The sequence below is a fragment of the Taeniopygia guttata genome, chromosome 2 (assembly GCF_048771995.1).
Source record: "Taeniopygia guttata chromosome 2, bTaeGut7.mat, whole genome shotgun sequence".
Taxonomy (NCBI): domain Eukaryota; kingdom Metazoa; phylum Chordata; class Aves; order Passeriformes; family Estrildidae; genus Taeniopygia; species Taeniopygia guttata.
The window spans coordinates 17,274,710-17,292,597 of record NC_133026.1 but is presented as its reverse complement, the minus strand read 5'-3'; the positions used below and the strand labels follow the sequence as shown (position 1 = coordinate 17,292,597).

The 17,888-nt window shown below is 38.2% G+C and overlaps 1 protein-coding gene across 2 annotated transcripts in view; it reads left to right on the top strand.

Annotated features, from left to right (window-relative positions):
* The window catches only part of GPR158 (G protein-coupled receptor 158), a 191,811-nt gene that overhangs the window by 88,422 nt on the left and 85,501 nt on the right, over window positions 1-17,888 (top strand). For both annotated transcript variants that reach the window (XM_041714383.2, XM_041714382.2), the window contains exon 4: window positions 6,492-6,709. In XM_041714383.2, coding sequence (XP_041570317.2) covers window positions 6,492-6,709 — 218 coding nt within the window. The remainder of the gene's footprint in view (window positions 1-6,491; window positions 6,710-17,888) is intronic.

Sequence of the window (17,888 nt, the reverse complement as noted above, 5' to 3'; positions counted from 1 at the left end):
TCACAGGTGCAAAGCTGCTGCTTTGAGGTGTCACAGGCATCCTTCTCTCCTCCTGCTTGCAAGTTCACCTCATGCCCTGCTTCTTTGCACTGTCCTTCAGCCAGAGGTTCATGTCATCAGCTCTCACTGTGAGATCAGTTTGTGTGAGATATCCAGGGAATGGCAATGAGTGTCTTCAACTAATCTTGGTCCAGGGCTGCATCTATTATCTCCTGCTTTGTGTGAAAACAGCTGTTTCTGTTTCCCAAGAGAAATACCTCTAGTATTAATGATCATTTAATTTACACACACACACACCACATCTATTCCTCTATCTATCTATCTATCTATCTATCTGGGATATAATGTCTCCTGTACATATTTGTAGAGTAAATAGCACAGTTTGTTCAACAGTTTATCTGCTGAGTGTTTCCCTTGTCTTTTCATATAGTAAAGTGTTGCAGAAGGCAGCCTCGTGATAGTGCTGTTTCTCTGGGCTGTGTGAATCTGTTGCTAGACTAAGGAGGATGTTTGGTTCTTCCTGAAGTGCATTGAGTTCTGGTGGAGTAAGGATTTAATTCCTTGAGAAAGCATATAAAGAAGACCTCATACCAAATGCCGTAGAACACACAAAAAATGTGGCTAGAGATCAAAACAACATTGATCATTAGGGATGAGATTAACTTTATTTCATATCAGTTCTGCAAAATATATGTGCTTGGTATGTATTAGTCACCTAGGTTTCAACTGCTGTCAGCATCAAGAGCATGGCTCCCCTGGAGAGTGATTTGTCTTTAGATGGAAAAACAATACCTCCATTTGCTATAGAATGAAGAGCCTTAAAATGGCTATTTAGCTCCTAATAAAGTGAAATTTGTCTCAAGGAAGTTTGCAAATGCTGGTATTGTAAGATGTAGGGGACCAGTTTGATTTGAGCCTTTGTTGCTGTGAGGTAACCTGAGTTTTGAAACTGTAAGGAAGAACTTTTTTAATTCATCCAGATGCAGCTCCATCTGTCAAGTTGTATTGATGGTTTCAAAAAGTGAACAGTAGATTGGAAATTACTAAAGTAATGAGAAAAGCCTGTGGTTCAAAGGAAACTTGGCGCTGTTGCACAGCTGCATTCTATAAAAAGAAAAGAGGGAAAAATGACATGGCTAAAATGGCTGTAGTATGTAATTGGTGGTTCAAAATGATGTTAACATAGGAATTCTAGATATGAATTCTGCAAGCAATTTTGACAGAAACTGTCTGACCTGGATATCTCTTTGTGGAGCTAGGTTGGTGAAATCTGATGATGAAAGAGATGAAACTGAATAGAAATGTTAATCATTTAGAAAGTATTCCTAGTGGAAGAAAATAAAGAGGCAGCAAAGATTTACAGGTCTCAAGATATCAGAAAGGAGATAGATAGAAAAAAATTACCAGCTTTGTACTTTACTCAATTGAAAAATTGGCTTGTATTGTGTCTTGAAATGGGAGAATTTCTCAGTGGTGATGGGATTTTACACCACAACAAAATATGGGTAACTACAGTTTCACAATGTGTCTGAAGTGTCCAGCTTTTGAATGGGGGAAAGCTTCTGCTTTTGGCCCAGATAATGTTTTGGTCTGAGTCTGAAAGACAACTGTATAATGCAGCTTTGCAGGGATGTTGAACACTCCACACAGTTTACTGGTTGGCTCTGTGGGAACCTGCAAAGTGTCATAAACAGTGTCTGTGTAGGAAAGATTCTCCAAATTAGTTGCTTTCTTGTCTTAAAGCAGCATGGTGTTGCTGCTTGCAGGAAGGCTGCAGATGTTGTAGGTTCCCAAAGAGCGTGTAGGACAGGGGCACAGCTGGAATTCAGGCTGTTCTCTTGCTGAAGAAGAAGCCAGGTAGGAGGGCATTTCCCTCCCAAGTCTGTGTTTGTTCTTCAGAACTGATGGAGCCAAACTATGTAAAATCTTTCTATTTTTTCTGCATGTGTTAATGAGGATCTTGGGTACTAGAAGGGGACAAAGTTATTGCCATACTTCCAGGGTGTCTTTTGACGTTGGAAATTGATTTTAGAAAAAAACACATTTCATGTACACAGGCTGTATTAACCTGTAAGTACTTGACTATGTGGTTATGCATTTTCTCCTAATGGCTCATTTTTAGGTAACACTGTTAGTATAGATAGAATAGACTAACTGATGATTACTTGTATTTTAACATTCCTGTAACATTCTCTGCCTTATGGAGTAATCAGGTTTGCATTGAAAAATCTTTAGCAGAACAATGGTGCTTTGTTCAGCCTTGAAGTTTGCCCTTTAGCAATGTATCATCCATATACTGCAGAAATTCCCAGCTCCTGCTGTTTGGATGTGGAACCTGTCCTGCTTGCACCAGGAGTGGTTCTTTCATTTGAATACGGGACTTTGCTATCTTTAACACTGCCATGATCACATAAAACTTTCCAAGAGGAATTTCCAGTTCAACAGGAACTTTCATTTTTTACACCTGCCCTTTGGTTTTGTTTTTTCAACAGAACCTGCACATGCAGATCTTTGCATATTTGAAGGTTGTCACTGACTTCAGTAATCCCTTTCTGGGGTGAGGCTTATGGCCATGGCTGATGGACAGGTTTTGGTGCCAAAAGGTCCGGTTACATTCTCACCAAATTACTGGAACATCACTGATGCAACTGGAATGTCCCTAATTTATTGTAGAAAAGGAGCAGAATCAGTCTTTTGTTCTGCTCATTGCTCACATGCACTGTGCTTTCTGTGTTCATGTGCTGAGTTCTGACTGGAGTGCAGGATGATTTGGTTTGGGACAAAGCAGTCCCTGCCCTGGCTCTCAGCAGTCTGTGGCGCCATTCTCACTTTGCAGGAAGGTCTCAACTGGTGATGTTGCAGCTGCTGAAGCATCCCTTGCGTGGCAAAGTGTCCTTAGGAGAACTGAAGCTGATGAAGAGTTACCCTCAGGAGAGCATTTCAAAAACAGATGGGCCAATCAGACAGAAAAATAAGGCTAGGATAGAAGAGAGAAGAGCTAGGAAAAAAGTATGATGGAGTGGAAATATCTGAAACATTTAAGCTTTTTGTTTTATTATACTTCATGTTAGTTTGTGTCTCTATTCCTACTTTCCACCTACTTTGCTCAATTCTTTTCTTCTTCCTTTTTATCCTTTTTATTTTTTGACTATTACATTTTATTTCTCTTCTTTTTTTTCTTTTTTTCTATACCTTGCTTATTTTCAGCTTTAACTTCTGCAGCACAGTGTTTGCTTCTATCTCATTTGTGACAGTGCTGAAACTGCCTTACACAAAGCAGGAATGACTTCTTGTCCATCTACCTTACCGTGTCTAGAATCTTTTGACATTTTTTGAAGAGGAAAAATTGTTTTTATTCACTGCAGGAAACATGTAATCCCAAAGAACTGCTGAGACAGGACAAGGCACAATGAAACATCGAGCAGTTCTGTTAGAGGCACTCCAGGCTTGGCTTGGGCTGTCTGTGTCTTGTACTGATGTTACATTTACTTTGGTGAGGAGACAGGACCAGACCAAAAGGGCAGAAATGCTCAACTATGCACTGGGCTACTGTGCCTTGAGACATATAGTCATGGCAAGGGTGTGTGTGGACAAGATCCCTGTCAGTGGTATATACAAGGAACAGTTCTTCCTCAAGAATTTATTTCAGAGGGTCTGAAAAAAGTTCTTTCTTTTTGTCAAGGAGAAAAAAATAAAAAAAAAAAACAACCGAAACACATAGGAATTATTAGTTGTTCCACATTGCAGTATGGAAAATTTCATGTAGATCCAATTTTTTTAAATCTTTCTTTTATTAGCTATAAGGAACAATTCAGTAGGTTGGAAAAGACCTCTGAGATCACCGAGTCCGACCTGTAAGCAACGCCCACCTTGTTAACCAGACCAGGGCACTGAGTGCCACACCCAGCTCAGATACCTCCACCTCCATCTGATAGTCAAAAGATATTCACAGAAAAATCAGTCCTGGCTGGCAGTGCAGACAGCGCAGAAGATGTGCATCAGGGATCTTCCTTTGTTTCCAACAGACAATACCACAGAAGCAATAGATTGGAAAAGACCTCTGAGAGCATTGAGTCCATCTTGTGACCCAACACTGCCATAGACCAGACCATGGCACTGAGTGCCACGTTCAGTCTTTCCATAACTCCTCCAGGGACGGTGTCTCCGCCACCTCCCTGTGCAGCCCATCCAAGTCTCTAAACATGACACCAGACACATCTAAAGAAAAGCTTGCTATTGTGCTATGAAGTCATATCTGTGGGATATTCACTTCAACATGCAACTGTTTATTTAACTGTTATCCCTGTAGTATGTGATGGACGTCCACAAGAAGACATTCCCACATATGATTCTGATAAGAAACTGCTTGATAAAATGCAATATAGTGTATTTGCAATGACTTTCAAGGTTGAACATTTTAGAAGTAAAGTAAGTGCATCAAGTTTAGAATCATGCTAAAATTATCAAGCCATATTCAGATAATATTTGTGACAAGTCATCTCACAACTGTGGGTCCTGAACTAGATTTTTCTGTGTGTGAGTTTTTGTACTGCAAATAATTTATTTAGTTGACACAATAAATATTTATTAACAAATGGTTTACGGGACTCAGAAATGTGACGTTTTAAAGAGATGGGCTAATTGAAGGGCAGCTATAGAAATTATAAAGGAACATATATGTGGTGGAAAAGCGGGGTGACATGAGCTTAAATGTTGAGGAAATGAAGTGGAAAACTCGGACAGTAGGGAATGCACTCTTGGTTTGGATATGGAGATGAGACGTGAGAGGCTGTGACTTCCGTCCCTGGCAGAGGACAGTGTGGGTCTGTTGCTCTAGAATTTAAGAAAGCAGGAATCTGATGTTAGATATGGAGAAGGTGATTTCTGTTAAAGCTCTTGGAATGATAATGGTTTGAGGTTCATGAGTGTGTGCTCTGAAGAGAAGTTCCAGTTCTAGAATATCTTCAACATTAGTGTTCTTTAGAGCTCTCTATATGCTTGGTATGCCCAAGCATGGTTATTTTCCAAGATTTCAGTTTTCCAAGATTTCCATTTTTTTTTGACCCAGATCCTCACACAGTCTGGGTCAAAAAAGCACAAGACCTCTTTTTGCTGACTCCTTGTACCTAAAAATCTGACTTCCAATATGAGTCAGCACTACTCTGCTATATTCAGGTTTCTGACATCTTAGTTCAGAATAGAGCTCCAAGGAGAAATTCACGAACTGCATGAGAAATACCATCCTGTTCTCTACTCACTCTGGGATGTGGGAGCAAAGCATCCTACACTGACAAGGAGCATGGCCTCTGTCCTTTTCCCAGGCTTTGCCTGGCAGCAGATGTGTTCTCACGTGCACTTGGACATGGATTTGAGAAAGCAAGAAGTAATTACCCTTGTAGAAAACCTTCTGCTTCAATTGCTTAAAGATAAAGGTCTGAAGAGAGTTGCATAAGCCTATGTGTATGTGCAGTGTAGGTGGAATAGGTTCTCTCTTGAAGGACTCAGCAATGCATGATTTACTACTTTCCCTGACAGAGAAGGAGAATTTTGTTCAAATAAATTGAAGGATTTCTCTAGAATTGTGAAAAGTGAGAGGAGTTATCACCCATTATAACACACCCATTGATTTGGTTTCAGCCACATTTTGTTGTTTCTGTGAGCTCCTAAGGTTGTCTTGCCTATAACAAACATTTTCAACAAATTCTTTTTTTCCTTTTATTTTACAATATTCCCCCCCACCCCGCATTTGTCTTTTACCTTTTAATTCTATTAATGACCTGTAGGGTAAGCAGCCTTACAAGAGTTTATGGGCAAGTGTCATAGATCAGAAAAATTAGGAATCCTTCTGTGTGTGCTCTGGATGGGTTCACATTGATGGCTGAGATGTCAGTTCAATAGTCATTGATTTTCCTAGACAAATAGGTGTGTCTACTTCCTGGTGTGCTTATGTGAACAATGGAAAACTATACTTAGTCTAAGTGCACTGGTTTTGCTTTGGGAACTGAGTAGCGCAATCATGCAACAGCCTGTTGAACAAATGTTAATTAAGAAGGTTTTCATCTAATTTGAAGCTCATTAATTCACTAGATAGCATTTTTATAAAATTGAGGAACAATCTGAAAATGGGATCAGACCTTGTACTATGAACATTAGGTAGTTAATGGGTCTGCCCTTCATCTGTCTGTGTAAAATCCATTCCTTATTCCCAAATATTTAATGTAATTTTTTCCTCATTCAAAATTCTTCATAGAATTTCCTGTGCCGATTTAGCCCACTTTAAATATTACAGGAAAGCATTTGATGTTTAATAAGCTCACTTTCCTTCATCGGTCTGCGTTTTCTGAATGTTACAAAGGACATTTAGTGAGAAAAGCAGTACTGGGCAAGCTGTTTTGTAATGGGAGGTAAAGGAAGCCCAGCAGAGGACTGGTGATGAACTCCCTATCCCCTACAGCTAAAGGTGTCTCCCTTCCCTCTTCTGATACTTTCAGGAAAGGATGCAGAAAATCGCTTTTCTGGTGGTGAATTGTCAGAGGAAGTCTACACCTGCCTGCCCTGCAGAGAAGGGTGTTCTTTCTGCACAGATGATACTCCCTGCTATGCACAGGAGGACAAGTATTTACGGCTGGCTATCATCTCCTTCCAAACGCTCTGTATGCTGCTGGATTTCATCAGCATGCTGGTGGTCTACCATTTCCGCAAGGCAAAGGTAAACCCGCGGGTTTTACTTGGGTGTTCCTCCTCGCCGTGTGCTGCACACTCGTTTGTCTCGGTTCTGTAGCTTCCCATTTTGAGGGTCAGTTTCTCAGGCAAGAAGCGCAGCTCAAAGGGAGGATGGGATTTCCAAACAAGAATGTTTTCCTGAATTGTTTATGTGGTTTTAGGGAAGAAGAAGAAGAAAAAAAAAGCTGAGCAATTTGTGTCTTTCAATGAAATATGCTCACTTTTATAGATGTTCAGCGCAAATCAAGGAAACAATAAAGTAATTTTGGAAAATTAAGTATGCACATGTCTAAAGGGACATGGGGTTTTTAGAAACTTGGAATCTTGAAAATCTCTGCATTACCACTACTGGGAATGATGTTTGGTTTCAATATTTTTGAGTGACTAGATGGAAAGTAATTATGGCAAAGAGAAATCTTTCTGAACAATTCTAGATCCTAGAGAGTTTAAATGTGATTCTCTAGTTAAAGATTTTTTTTTTTTTCACTAAAGCAAGAGTATACTAAGGAGTATCTGTAAATTGCTGATGCAGCATTTATGTACTAAGCTAATGAACTTTCTGCTTTTACCTCACTGAAAATCTGGTAATATCTCTTGGAATCTCACTGTTGCCTCAGTAAATGCAGAATATTCTCTGAAATTTCTAATTTACTAAAAAGAAATTAACTGAAGATGGCATATATTCACTACCTACATTTGAGAAACATAGGTGTGCACACAGTGTGCTACATTATTGAAATTAATAGCTTCATCCACTTTCTATAACTAGATAAGCATTTCCATTTTGGTTTTTGGAATTCTTGATCCCACAGTCATCCTGATCCTGCAGTGTCTGTGTTACAAATGCGTGGCTCATTTTGAAAGAGTTTAATATCCTGCAAGGAAATCACAGAATGAACAAGAATATTCCTTTTTTTTTTTTTTATCTCTTCTGTTTCTGACAGTGTCTTTGTATTTAATGATATTATATTAAATTATTCAAATTAAAGACTTAATTGTATTCATAAAGTCTTTGTTATGAAAAGTTTGTTGTAGGCATCTGTTTAGTTGCTTGACATTAACTTAGCAGAAGGACTTCATTCTGATTTTGTGAGGTTTTAATCTGGTAATGTCATAAACAACATCATGACAAGCATTTCTTGTGAGTGAAAACTATTTCTAGACTTAGAAAGTGATATGCAGCTATTGCAAGCTGGGCTTGTCTTCTTTTTTACACTACACAATATTAATTGTTTTATAGGGAATATTTATATTTTCTCACAAATAGATTGAGAAATAGTTTTCACTCCTGCACTTGTACATTTTCATATGTTCTGATATAGGTATCTGCTAGAGTAAAAAGATATATCTTTATTAGACATAACACAGGAATCTTGTGCTTCACAAAACCTGCTAGTGATGAAAAGCACATTTTTACATTTGTGATGATTAGTCAGTTTTCCATAGTAGTCTATGAGTGAAGAAACACACGGAATCCGAACCTTTAATAACAAAGCAATACTGAAGTGGCATATACACATATTTTGTTGTCTCTGGAGTGCTTTTCAGTTATTAGGAAGAAGTTTGTGCTTATTTTTTTCCCAGATTCTCTCTTGCCATTGGTAATCATGACACGTGAATGAGTGATAATCAGTCATAAAACAAAGCATTCTTTTTCCCTGAAAGAAAAAATATGCTCTTGAGACATTGCAGTTCATTCAGTTGACCAGAGATGGATTCAATTACAGTTTTGGTACCTTACAGGAAAGTTAACTTTTCTCTAAATGTGTATCTCACAAGGAAAAGGGAAGGAAACATGAGACAAAAGAAATAATATGTTGATTACCAAACCTTTCCATTATGATTGATGTTTTCAAGGAATAGAAACTGATAGATTTTCCAGTGCTTTTCATGTCATTCAGTTGAGTTTTTCTTAGATATTCCTTTAGTAGTTTCTATCTTGTTTGTATAGCATGAAAAAGATCTTGTGTGTTTACCATGACATGAGAAGTTGTATGAAGGGCAAACATAGTGGGAACAGAGTATTTGCATAAGAAAACTCCTAGTTACATTGGGAAATGACAGAAATTTGGAGTGAAGGAAGAAAACTAGTAGTTTACCATGTACTCTCTGCCAAGAAGGTAGAATCATGAAAATGAAAGAACACATATTGAAGTATATTCAAAATATCTGCCCTTTTGAGAATTTCCAACTGTTAGTGAAGAAAACCACAATTAGGTTAGTATATATGGCTGTGATTAAAGTTGCTGTGTTAAACTGCTCATTTCCATTGTGCTGTGTGGGAGTCAGAGGAGAGCATATCTTTGGATTTTCTCCCACGTGTAGCACTACAATATTCAAATGGTTGCAAAAAATAGTTTTGAATGCAACATTTTAACAGAAAGAACAGCATACAGCTACTATATCAAGAAGCAAACTTCAAAGTATTCAAGGGAGCAAAAGATGGGAGTTGAAAATAAAAGATGTTAAATTAAGGCCTTTTCAGTCCTGAAAGGAATGAAGAGTAGATATATGACATTTTGATCTGTCTGTTGATCAGTAAAATCCAAAGGTAAATGGGATCAGGTTACCTCTTTAGTAAAAGTGACTGCAGAAGGCTTCTCAATGTTTGTACTTTATGGGGGCTCCTGATAATTACTACCTTCAAAAAACTAAGGTCCTGAGAAGTTAAGGTCTGCCAACAGAAAGCACTTGGCAAGAAACACCCCAGGCACCTCAGCAGTGATTTATTATAATTCACACAAAGAATTATAAAGGTCCCTAAGCATACTTCAGCTTATGATGGAAGTGACATGACATTTTTTGTATTAAAAAGGGTCAATGTGTCAGTAAGAGTAGATGCAGATCATAAGTATTTTAGAGAAATTAAGAAATACTTCAGCTATTCAGATCACACTGGTTGAACTTTTTATGACCAAACAGTACTTAACAGTGGAAAATTGCCATCAGCCTAGTTTTGTAAATAGTGTGGAATATATGTGAGAAGCAAGGCAGTTGCTGAAAGACCAACCACGGGTGAAGGATGGAGCACTGCCACAGAGCACAGCCATGAGAACAGAGACCTTCTTGACAATTACTGCCCAAGTCTTACTGAGAAAATGTGATGACAAAACTTTCATTTTGACACAGTCATTATTACTCACCTAGGTCCTAATAATAAGATTCTACAGAGAACCTGGTAAATACTGGCTCGTGAGGTCCCACTCATATCTTGACAAAATGAATGGTAATAAACAGGCAAAGCCAATAGCAAGCCAGAAGACTGGATTTTAAAAGCCAGGCTTCTCTTTAGAGGGGCTTTTACAAGTCTCTGAAGTTGTAAGTCTCTTCTTCTAGAACTTCTCAAGGTTCCTCTGAAGACTCCTCTTCAGACTTCTATCTAGAAAACTGCTGAACTATTAATTGTGTAATAAGTTTACATTAATGGCAGTAGAGGAGCAATGGAAGATAGGAAGACTCCTTATAATAGTGACAAGAAATAAAGATCAATAGGTCCAACTTTCACACTTCGAAATTCAGAGTAATGGTAATAAATAACAGAATTACTGGGTCCATGGGCAAATATGGGAAGTGGGGTTTTGTGAGATATGTGATGCCCTACAAATGTATTTGTAGCTCTGTGAAGGGGAGTTATGAGCATGTGGATATGAGAGTGTTTCTTCCAAGGTCTGCCACCAAAAGCTCTTAAAATTTTGGTCTCAAGGGACTAGGTGAGCTGCACTATGTGTAGATAACCAAGGGGTGGCAGGAAATATGTTATAAAATCATGTAAAGTAGTGAGATGTTGATGTGAAAACATATATATATATTCATGGTTCTTCTTAGGGTATCATTAGAGGGATTAGGATCAAGGGATCTCTCAAATGTTTTTTAAAAAAAGAAGTAGTTGCATTACAAAACTTTTAGTTGCTTTGTTACTCACTGGCAAAGAATGTCATAGATCCCAAAGTATAAAGCAATTCAGATAGGAAGGAATCATGGAGGTTATTTCTCTCTATTTCTATATACATTTCTGTATTTTTGGGTGTTTAAGCACAGCGGTTTTGGTGAAATATCTGATTCTTCAAGGTCATAATTTTATTGTTGGAAACTTGGAGGATAGATCAGGAAGGATCATTCTCTGCTTCTTTAATAATGCAGTACAGGCCATGAAATGAGGTAGTACACTAGAGTCTAAACCAGAACATCTTTTATTCTCTTGGCAAAGCATCCTGAAGTTAGATTTCTTGTCTCTTCTTGAAAACCTTGTAGTTACTCATGTAGACATGCACATTTGATAGGTGACAAAACAAAATTCAACTTGTTAATCCAAAACACAATTGATGGAAACTACTTGTACCACTGACCAATCTGACCATTGCCAAACTGTAAATGTAAATGCACAGTAGTGACTTCAAGCAGTCATTGAAATTGGCCAAAAGAGCAAAATGGAATGGCAAAAAGATACGTGACAAAGCTCCAATCAATTCTGTGGTATTCATTTGAGGCTTTGTCAAACACAGGTAAAAGTGACTCAGCAGCCCTGAGATCAGCTCAGCAGTAATGTTATTTAACTGCAAGAGTCATAACTGGAGAAAGTCACAGGCAGAAAAGGTGGCCCGTTGCCAAGAGAAAGAACTCCAAAATTTGGAAGAAGGCACAGAAGGAGTAGCAGAAGCTAAACCACTAGTGAAAAGCTTTGTAGGGAAACACAGAAAAAGATGAAAAATATAATAAATGAAGAGGAGATACTACTGCTATAATGTGAAAAGACAAAGAATTTCAGCAGGAGGGTAAATGGGGGAAATGTGCCAAACAAAGAGAAAAGAGGAAAAATTCTTCATAGCTAATACAAAAGGGAAATCAGATGTGTCTATCACTTCAAAGAAATCTTTTCTGTGGACAGCCCTCATGCCAATCAGTAGTGAAAACTAGAAGCCATGAAACTGGTATTGACACAAGGTGCAAGAGGATCAAAAACTCAAGGGAGATGAAAATTTGTGAAATCCCATCAGAAAAGCTGACAGCACCTGACAGCACCAGTTTAATGCCACTGAGGGAATTGATGAAGCCTTGGAAAAAGAGATCTTTCCTCAATAGTGAAAATGTTGGAATTCTATTTTGACTTCTCTGACAGAGTGACTTTCCTGAATATGACCTGGGAAGATGGTGAGGCTTCTGCAGTGTCAGAGAAGTAAAGGGACACTGGATGCAAAGCAAGGAACAGGCTCAGTGCTGTTGATAATCGTATTATGTGTCTTATCAATCACAAAGGAGTCTGTAAAGGAACAGGCTCCTCTTATTTCCTTGGTTTTTCAAGGCTTTGACAGAGTTTGAGTTTGACTTGCAAAACACCTTTCAGCCTAACCAATTCAGATTTTCATGGCTGTATACAGGGGTGCAAAACATTCTCCAAGTTGAACAACTAAGGAACAAAACGGCTCAAGGTGATACTAGCAAACATGTTTATGTGCTGTGGCATTATTATTGATTTAATAATGCAAACATCACTACATAAAACATGTCCAAAAAGTATAAGGCAAAGCAAACAAAAGTAGCTATTTAGACAAGGACAGAACTAATGGATATTAAAACAAATATTCTCAAATATGAGAAGCTGAACAGTGACTTTGTAATAAAAAGCATAAACAAAGTAGTAGAATTCATCTGTGCAAGGAGTGCTGTGTGGACCAAGGGAGAGCTCAAACAGGGAGTGACCAGCAAAGCTACTGGAAAGAATCTGAACATTTAAATAACTATGAATAAAAATCAGATTAAAAAAAAAAAAATCAGACTTAACATAGCGCTAGAAATCTACCAGAGCCTTAAAGAGAAAATCAGGTGTGTTGTAATCATATTTTTGTAAAAGTACTGCACTGTGGAAGGACATTACCTGCAAAGAACCTAAAAAGTTTATCAGTTATAAGGCTGCCTTTTCAAATGAATCGGAAGGAAGAGCTGAAAATAACTGACCTTTACATAGCAGCCTACCACCTCAAACAGGGAGCTCTCGGGTAGAATGCAACTGCTGTGAGGAATTGTAAGTGCCCTCAAGAAATGCCAAGAACCTCTACTGGCAAAGGGAGCAGAGAAGTTGATCTCAGCCATAGAGTGGAAGAGACTAATTGCTACTTTGTGATGAAGGAGAGATGAGGATGTGCTGCCAGCCTTGACTCATGCTGGACCTTTTCAGAAGGGGCTTATTTGCTGGGAATTCTCATTCAGATCAATGCTAAAGGCTTCAAAGTAGTTGCACTAAAGCCAAACTACTTTGCCCTCACCTCACCACCTTGTGGTGCTGCCAGGTTCTGGAAATAGGGGAACAGAGAGTGTGCATGGGGATCTGGTCTTTTCATCTTCCTGATGCACCTGTGGCCAGCGTCTCTGGATGTAAATACAGCATGTCAAGGTAAAATTGGTAGTAGAGAGCACACTTGGAAAGGGTTGTTTTCAGCTTTGAAAAATAGTGGAAAAAATGCTTAGAGTTCAACACAGTAATTTGGAATGGTGTTGTCATATGGCATTAACAATGATGAAGGACTGTGATAGAGCCCATTGGAATGAAGGGCTTTGCCCTGTTCAAGACCATTTCCAATCTCAAATATTGGAAATTTTAAACTAAATGATATTTTATTGTACTGGTCTTCTTCACCCCTACCCTCCCCAACCCCCCTTTTATGAACATTTGGGGACTGTTGGAAATACAGAAATATATGTACTTTTAATGAGAGGAAGAAAATATACATCTTGAACACTGGTCAAGGTAAATACAGTTAACATGACCATATATGCCTAATCATCAACAGGAATAAATAATTTTCTCCTCTCTTGAGAGAAATGTGGCAAATAATAGACTACAAACTGGTTTTATATGGCTTTTATTCTGTCAAATACAGATTTTTGATTTGGAGTTCAGGGTGGCTAGATACACTCTGCCACCACTATCCCATTTTTTATTTAGTGTAAATATATTGAAGTGTTCTGCTAAATATGATTTCAAAACTGTGAAGATAGTCCCTAAACAGTGCAATTTTAAACACTACACAGAACTGCACATAGATGGAAAAGCAACATGCAAATTTATGCTGTAGTTCCCCTTTCTAATATTGACAAATCAAGAATGTCTTTTCTCCCTTACTGCAGTTGCAATAGGATACAGTAATTCAGAATGAGGTAATCACGGCTATTGATGTGTGATACATCTTTAAATATTAAAGCATGCTGGCTTTGCAAACATACCTCTATTTCTAATGTAAATCAGCCAATCCCTTTCCCTTTTTGACTCCACAGTGGCATCTTGATGTGCTTATGCCTGTATGGCTTTCATCTTTGGTGCACATTCTGCTTTTTTCTCCCTTGACAACAATTTCTGACATTTCAGCTGAAGTGGAAACTTGATAGAGGGAAGATCTTGCGCAGATGGAGCAGCTGCCTTTACATGCTGTGCTGGTGGGCATACCTGATAGTTCACTCAGCATATATACATTCAATGTAGCGCAATAGACACCCTTTCTTCATCCTGTCCTAGGGTGAGAACCTAGTTTCTTGTGATTTCTCAGAAGTTTATTGTAGTCTTCAGGTGTGCAGGTTTAAAGACATTCCTGATGTTGTTTTCAAAACTGTTGTTTTACTGGAATCCTCATTTCTTTTATTTGCATGTCCCTTCCCATTTTCCTGTGTAGTTTAGATGTGCCTTTGGGGATGCTGTACTTTCTTGACTCCCACGTAAGTAATTTAAAAGTGCCATATTGGCAAGATAAGAAGTGGAGGGGCTGTTAGCCTACAGCAACAGTTGAGTCTCAGGGAGGATGGAGTTCCCAAAGAACTTCAGGGCTGCTGGAGCTCCCAAAGACAGTAGGCATGGCTGCAGTGTTTGCAAGGTATTGTGTATATTCACTTCATAAGGCCAAAGGTTTCACATGAATGTGTATTTGCATTTTAATACACAGTTTAGTGGCATCAATACACATTTAGTGGCATCACTTGTGAAGAGAAAAATAAATTACAGATACTTTAGGCCTAATGAAAACTGAAGTGTGAAGAAAATAAATATCTAGATATGAAGTATGTTCATTGATTTCAGTTCCGCCTCATAAAGAAGAGCTTAAAGAAGAGCAGGGTTGTAGGAAGCAGAAAAAAGTGCTCTAGATAGAGTCTACTCCTAATGGACGTGGTAGGTCATAAAAATGACTTTTCATCAATACTCAGCAGTAGCTCTAAATCTTCTGCAATCTTCTCTGTATAACTTTATATTAAGCCAGTGCTTGTCTCTACAAAGTTGAATTGCACAACATCTTAGGGGGCCCATCTGGAAAACATTCATGGTTTTTCAAGGAGTGTACTGCCTTCAAAGTGATGTCAATCAGCCATAGATTGTGACACATTTGCTCCACTTTGACATTGAAACTGATTTCTGGCCTTTGCTTTCTTAATCGTAATGTTTTGCTGCATAAGACCTTGTGGACTGTGAATCATTGTTACTTTCTGTTCTACCAGTATTCAACAAAACTATGCAATACAGAGCCTCAAAGTTCAAATGAATGGAGCTGGTAGTGCACTGTCAGTGTAGGGTGCTGGCAAGGATTTAGTTGTCAACAACAAAAAAAAAGCTGTAGCAGCTTTGAAAGCCTGTGTTAATTTAATTCTTTTAGACAATTATTTCACTTTAAAAATAAAATATGAAAAATTAAGTAATTGAATTCTTGAATTCCAGCAAATATTTTCCAACAATGAAAACTATTACCTCATAGAAGAGTTTTTCGAAGGTCATTTTAAGAGTCATCAATTAAACTGAGCAAACAGCTAAGATTTTTGCTTGTCTGTTACTCTCTGATTCCTGCTGATTCTCATATTTATAGCCCTTATAGGGTATCTGAGTAGTCTGTCACATGGTAATAAGCTTTCCCCACTGATTCTTTGATGCAGTAACTTCAGGACAGTTGCATTTATCTGGAGTTTCATTTTGGTTCCTGAGTGGGCATTTACAGATTTGCTGGGAAGAGATTTCCTATCGTGTCAGCAGAATAACAGTGACATTATTTATTTATCCTGCTATTTGTTTTGGAGTTGTATCCTGCTGTGAACCTTCCTTGTACAATCAATAGCAATAGCAAAGTCCCTGGTGGCTTGCATGAGGTCTTTGGCATGCCTCCCTCTCCAAGAGAAGACTTCTGTCTGAAGCAGAGCTTTCTTTTTGTTTTAAGGGTCTAGTAGTAAGACCCTATTTTGATGTCGAAAATCCAATTTAACTAAGGAGAAGCTCTCACGAAGATGAGAAAATAGGGGGTTTTTTTAGAAGTTTTACCCAAAGAGATGAAAGAAGTAACGTAAGTGAAGAAACAGGGAATGAAAACACCAGAAAAAAATGTAGCATGAAAACTTTCAAATAGTATAAATAAAACTGCATGTGAAACCTTATTCTAGGAAAAGTCTTGCATTTTTTACTGCATATTTGTAACTGCAAAACTTTTAGTTAATGGTAGAGTGTTCAGAGAAACTTCGTGCTGGTTTTAGTATTTTGGTTGGTTGGTTTTGGCCAAATCATGTGGTACAAGCTGAACACAAATTGCTCAGATTAAAACATATTCCTGCTCTTCATTCTTTTCTTCATTTCTTTGGGTAAAAGTTGAAGGTTTTTAGGAGCAGGCTCATGCTGTCAGCTTCTCACTAGAACTTTGTGCTATGAGCACAGTCACATTGCTTTTTGCCTTCCTTGTTGCAGCCATGCCTCCCCCTGTCTGGAATAAAATCATGACATTTTTCCCTGACATCTTCTCATCAACTTCAGTATATAGCAGAAAAGAAGCCTTGATCTCCTCCTGCTTCCCTCTAGGACATCACATCTGCTGCTTTCATAGTTACTGTAGCAACCTGCTTGTTACCAAAGGTCTTTTTGGTCTCTGGCTGTGTCTAAGCCTTGCCGAAATGCTTCTGAGCTCCCTTTTAATAAATGTTTTCTGCCAGTCTGCAGCCCTAAGTTTGTTGTCTCAGCTTGGTGTCTTGTGTCTTGACTACTGCCATGTCCTTTCAGCTGGCCTTGGCAGATGCAGGCACGGCCTGCTCCTGTGTGTTTGAAGTGATGCTGCCCATGATTTACTGCTCTGCCACTTTCTTCTGTCCTCGCTGCATCTGCCTCTTGACATCATGCATGAGCTGTGTATCTCTGGGTTTTTTCAACTCCCACATGAGTTTTTTTCTGTCTCCTAATGCTATTTCTTTGATTCAGAAGTGTCAACACCAGCCTCATCTTGTTACCTTTTCAAAAAGCACCCCTTATTCACTTCATACTTTCCTCATGCTTGGTGGAAGCTTTTTGAGAGCATCCACTGCTCTCCATATTATGTCTTCAGATTCAAGTGCTGACGAAGTATTTGACTTAGAGTGGGATAATGATAGGCTGGGATTAACTACTAATTGCCAGTTCTGAAATGTGATATTGCCTTGTTGTTCCACTGTTCTCATCTGCCCTTATCCATATGCTGTCCCTTGACTTAAACTTCTAACTTTGTGCAGATAGCACAGCCATTTTAACTTATTCCTTGTGCAGGGTCTGTACTAACATGAGGCTTCCCTGGGCTGGGCCTTTCAGCAATACATTGGTAGGAAGAATAATTATGCAGAGCAGTATTTCCTTCAAAAACAAATGTGCTTTTATTTCAGTGAAATATACATTCCATGATCTAAACTTAATGAGAGATTACTTAATAAATTCTGAAGAGTTGAAAAATCTCACCATTTTTGGGATTAGGATTTCTCAGATGCAATCATAAGATATTCATTTTGAGTGGTTTAGCACTTGGCTCTTGTAAAGTAAAAGTTGGATTTAAAACCTTCTAAAGTATGAGGTTTTGACTGATCTGAAATTATTATAATGATTTTCATCTATAGTTAATTTGCCTTCTAAGTCATGAAAAACAATGAGAATTTTTACCTAAATCAGATTTATTCCAATGTTTCTCACATAATTTTCAGTTTGTTTCTTCTGAGATGTTATGAATCTTGAACTTTGCATTCAGGTTGTTTTTTTTATCCTTTTACCATAAACTGTTTATTTCTGTGTGATTTTATTACAATTTATACAGACAATTTTATCGAGCTGTGGTTTATCTTCTGTAATAGGTGAGGCCATGTTGAATAAGAAAGCTGAAATTTAGTTCAGGTATTCTGAAGCTATTTGTAAACTAAAG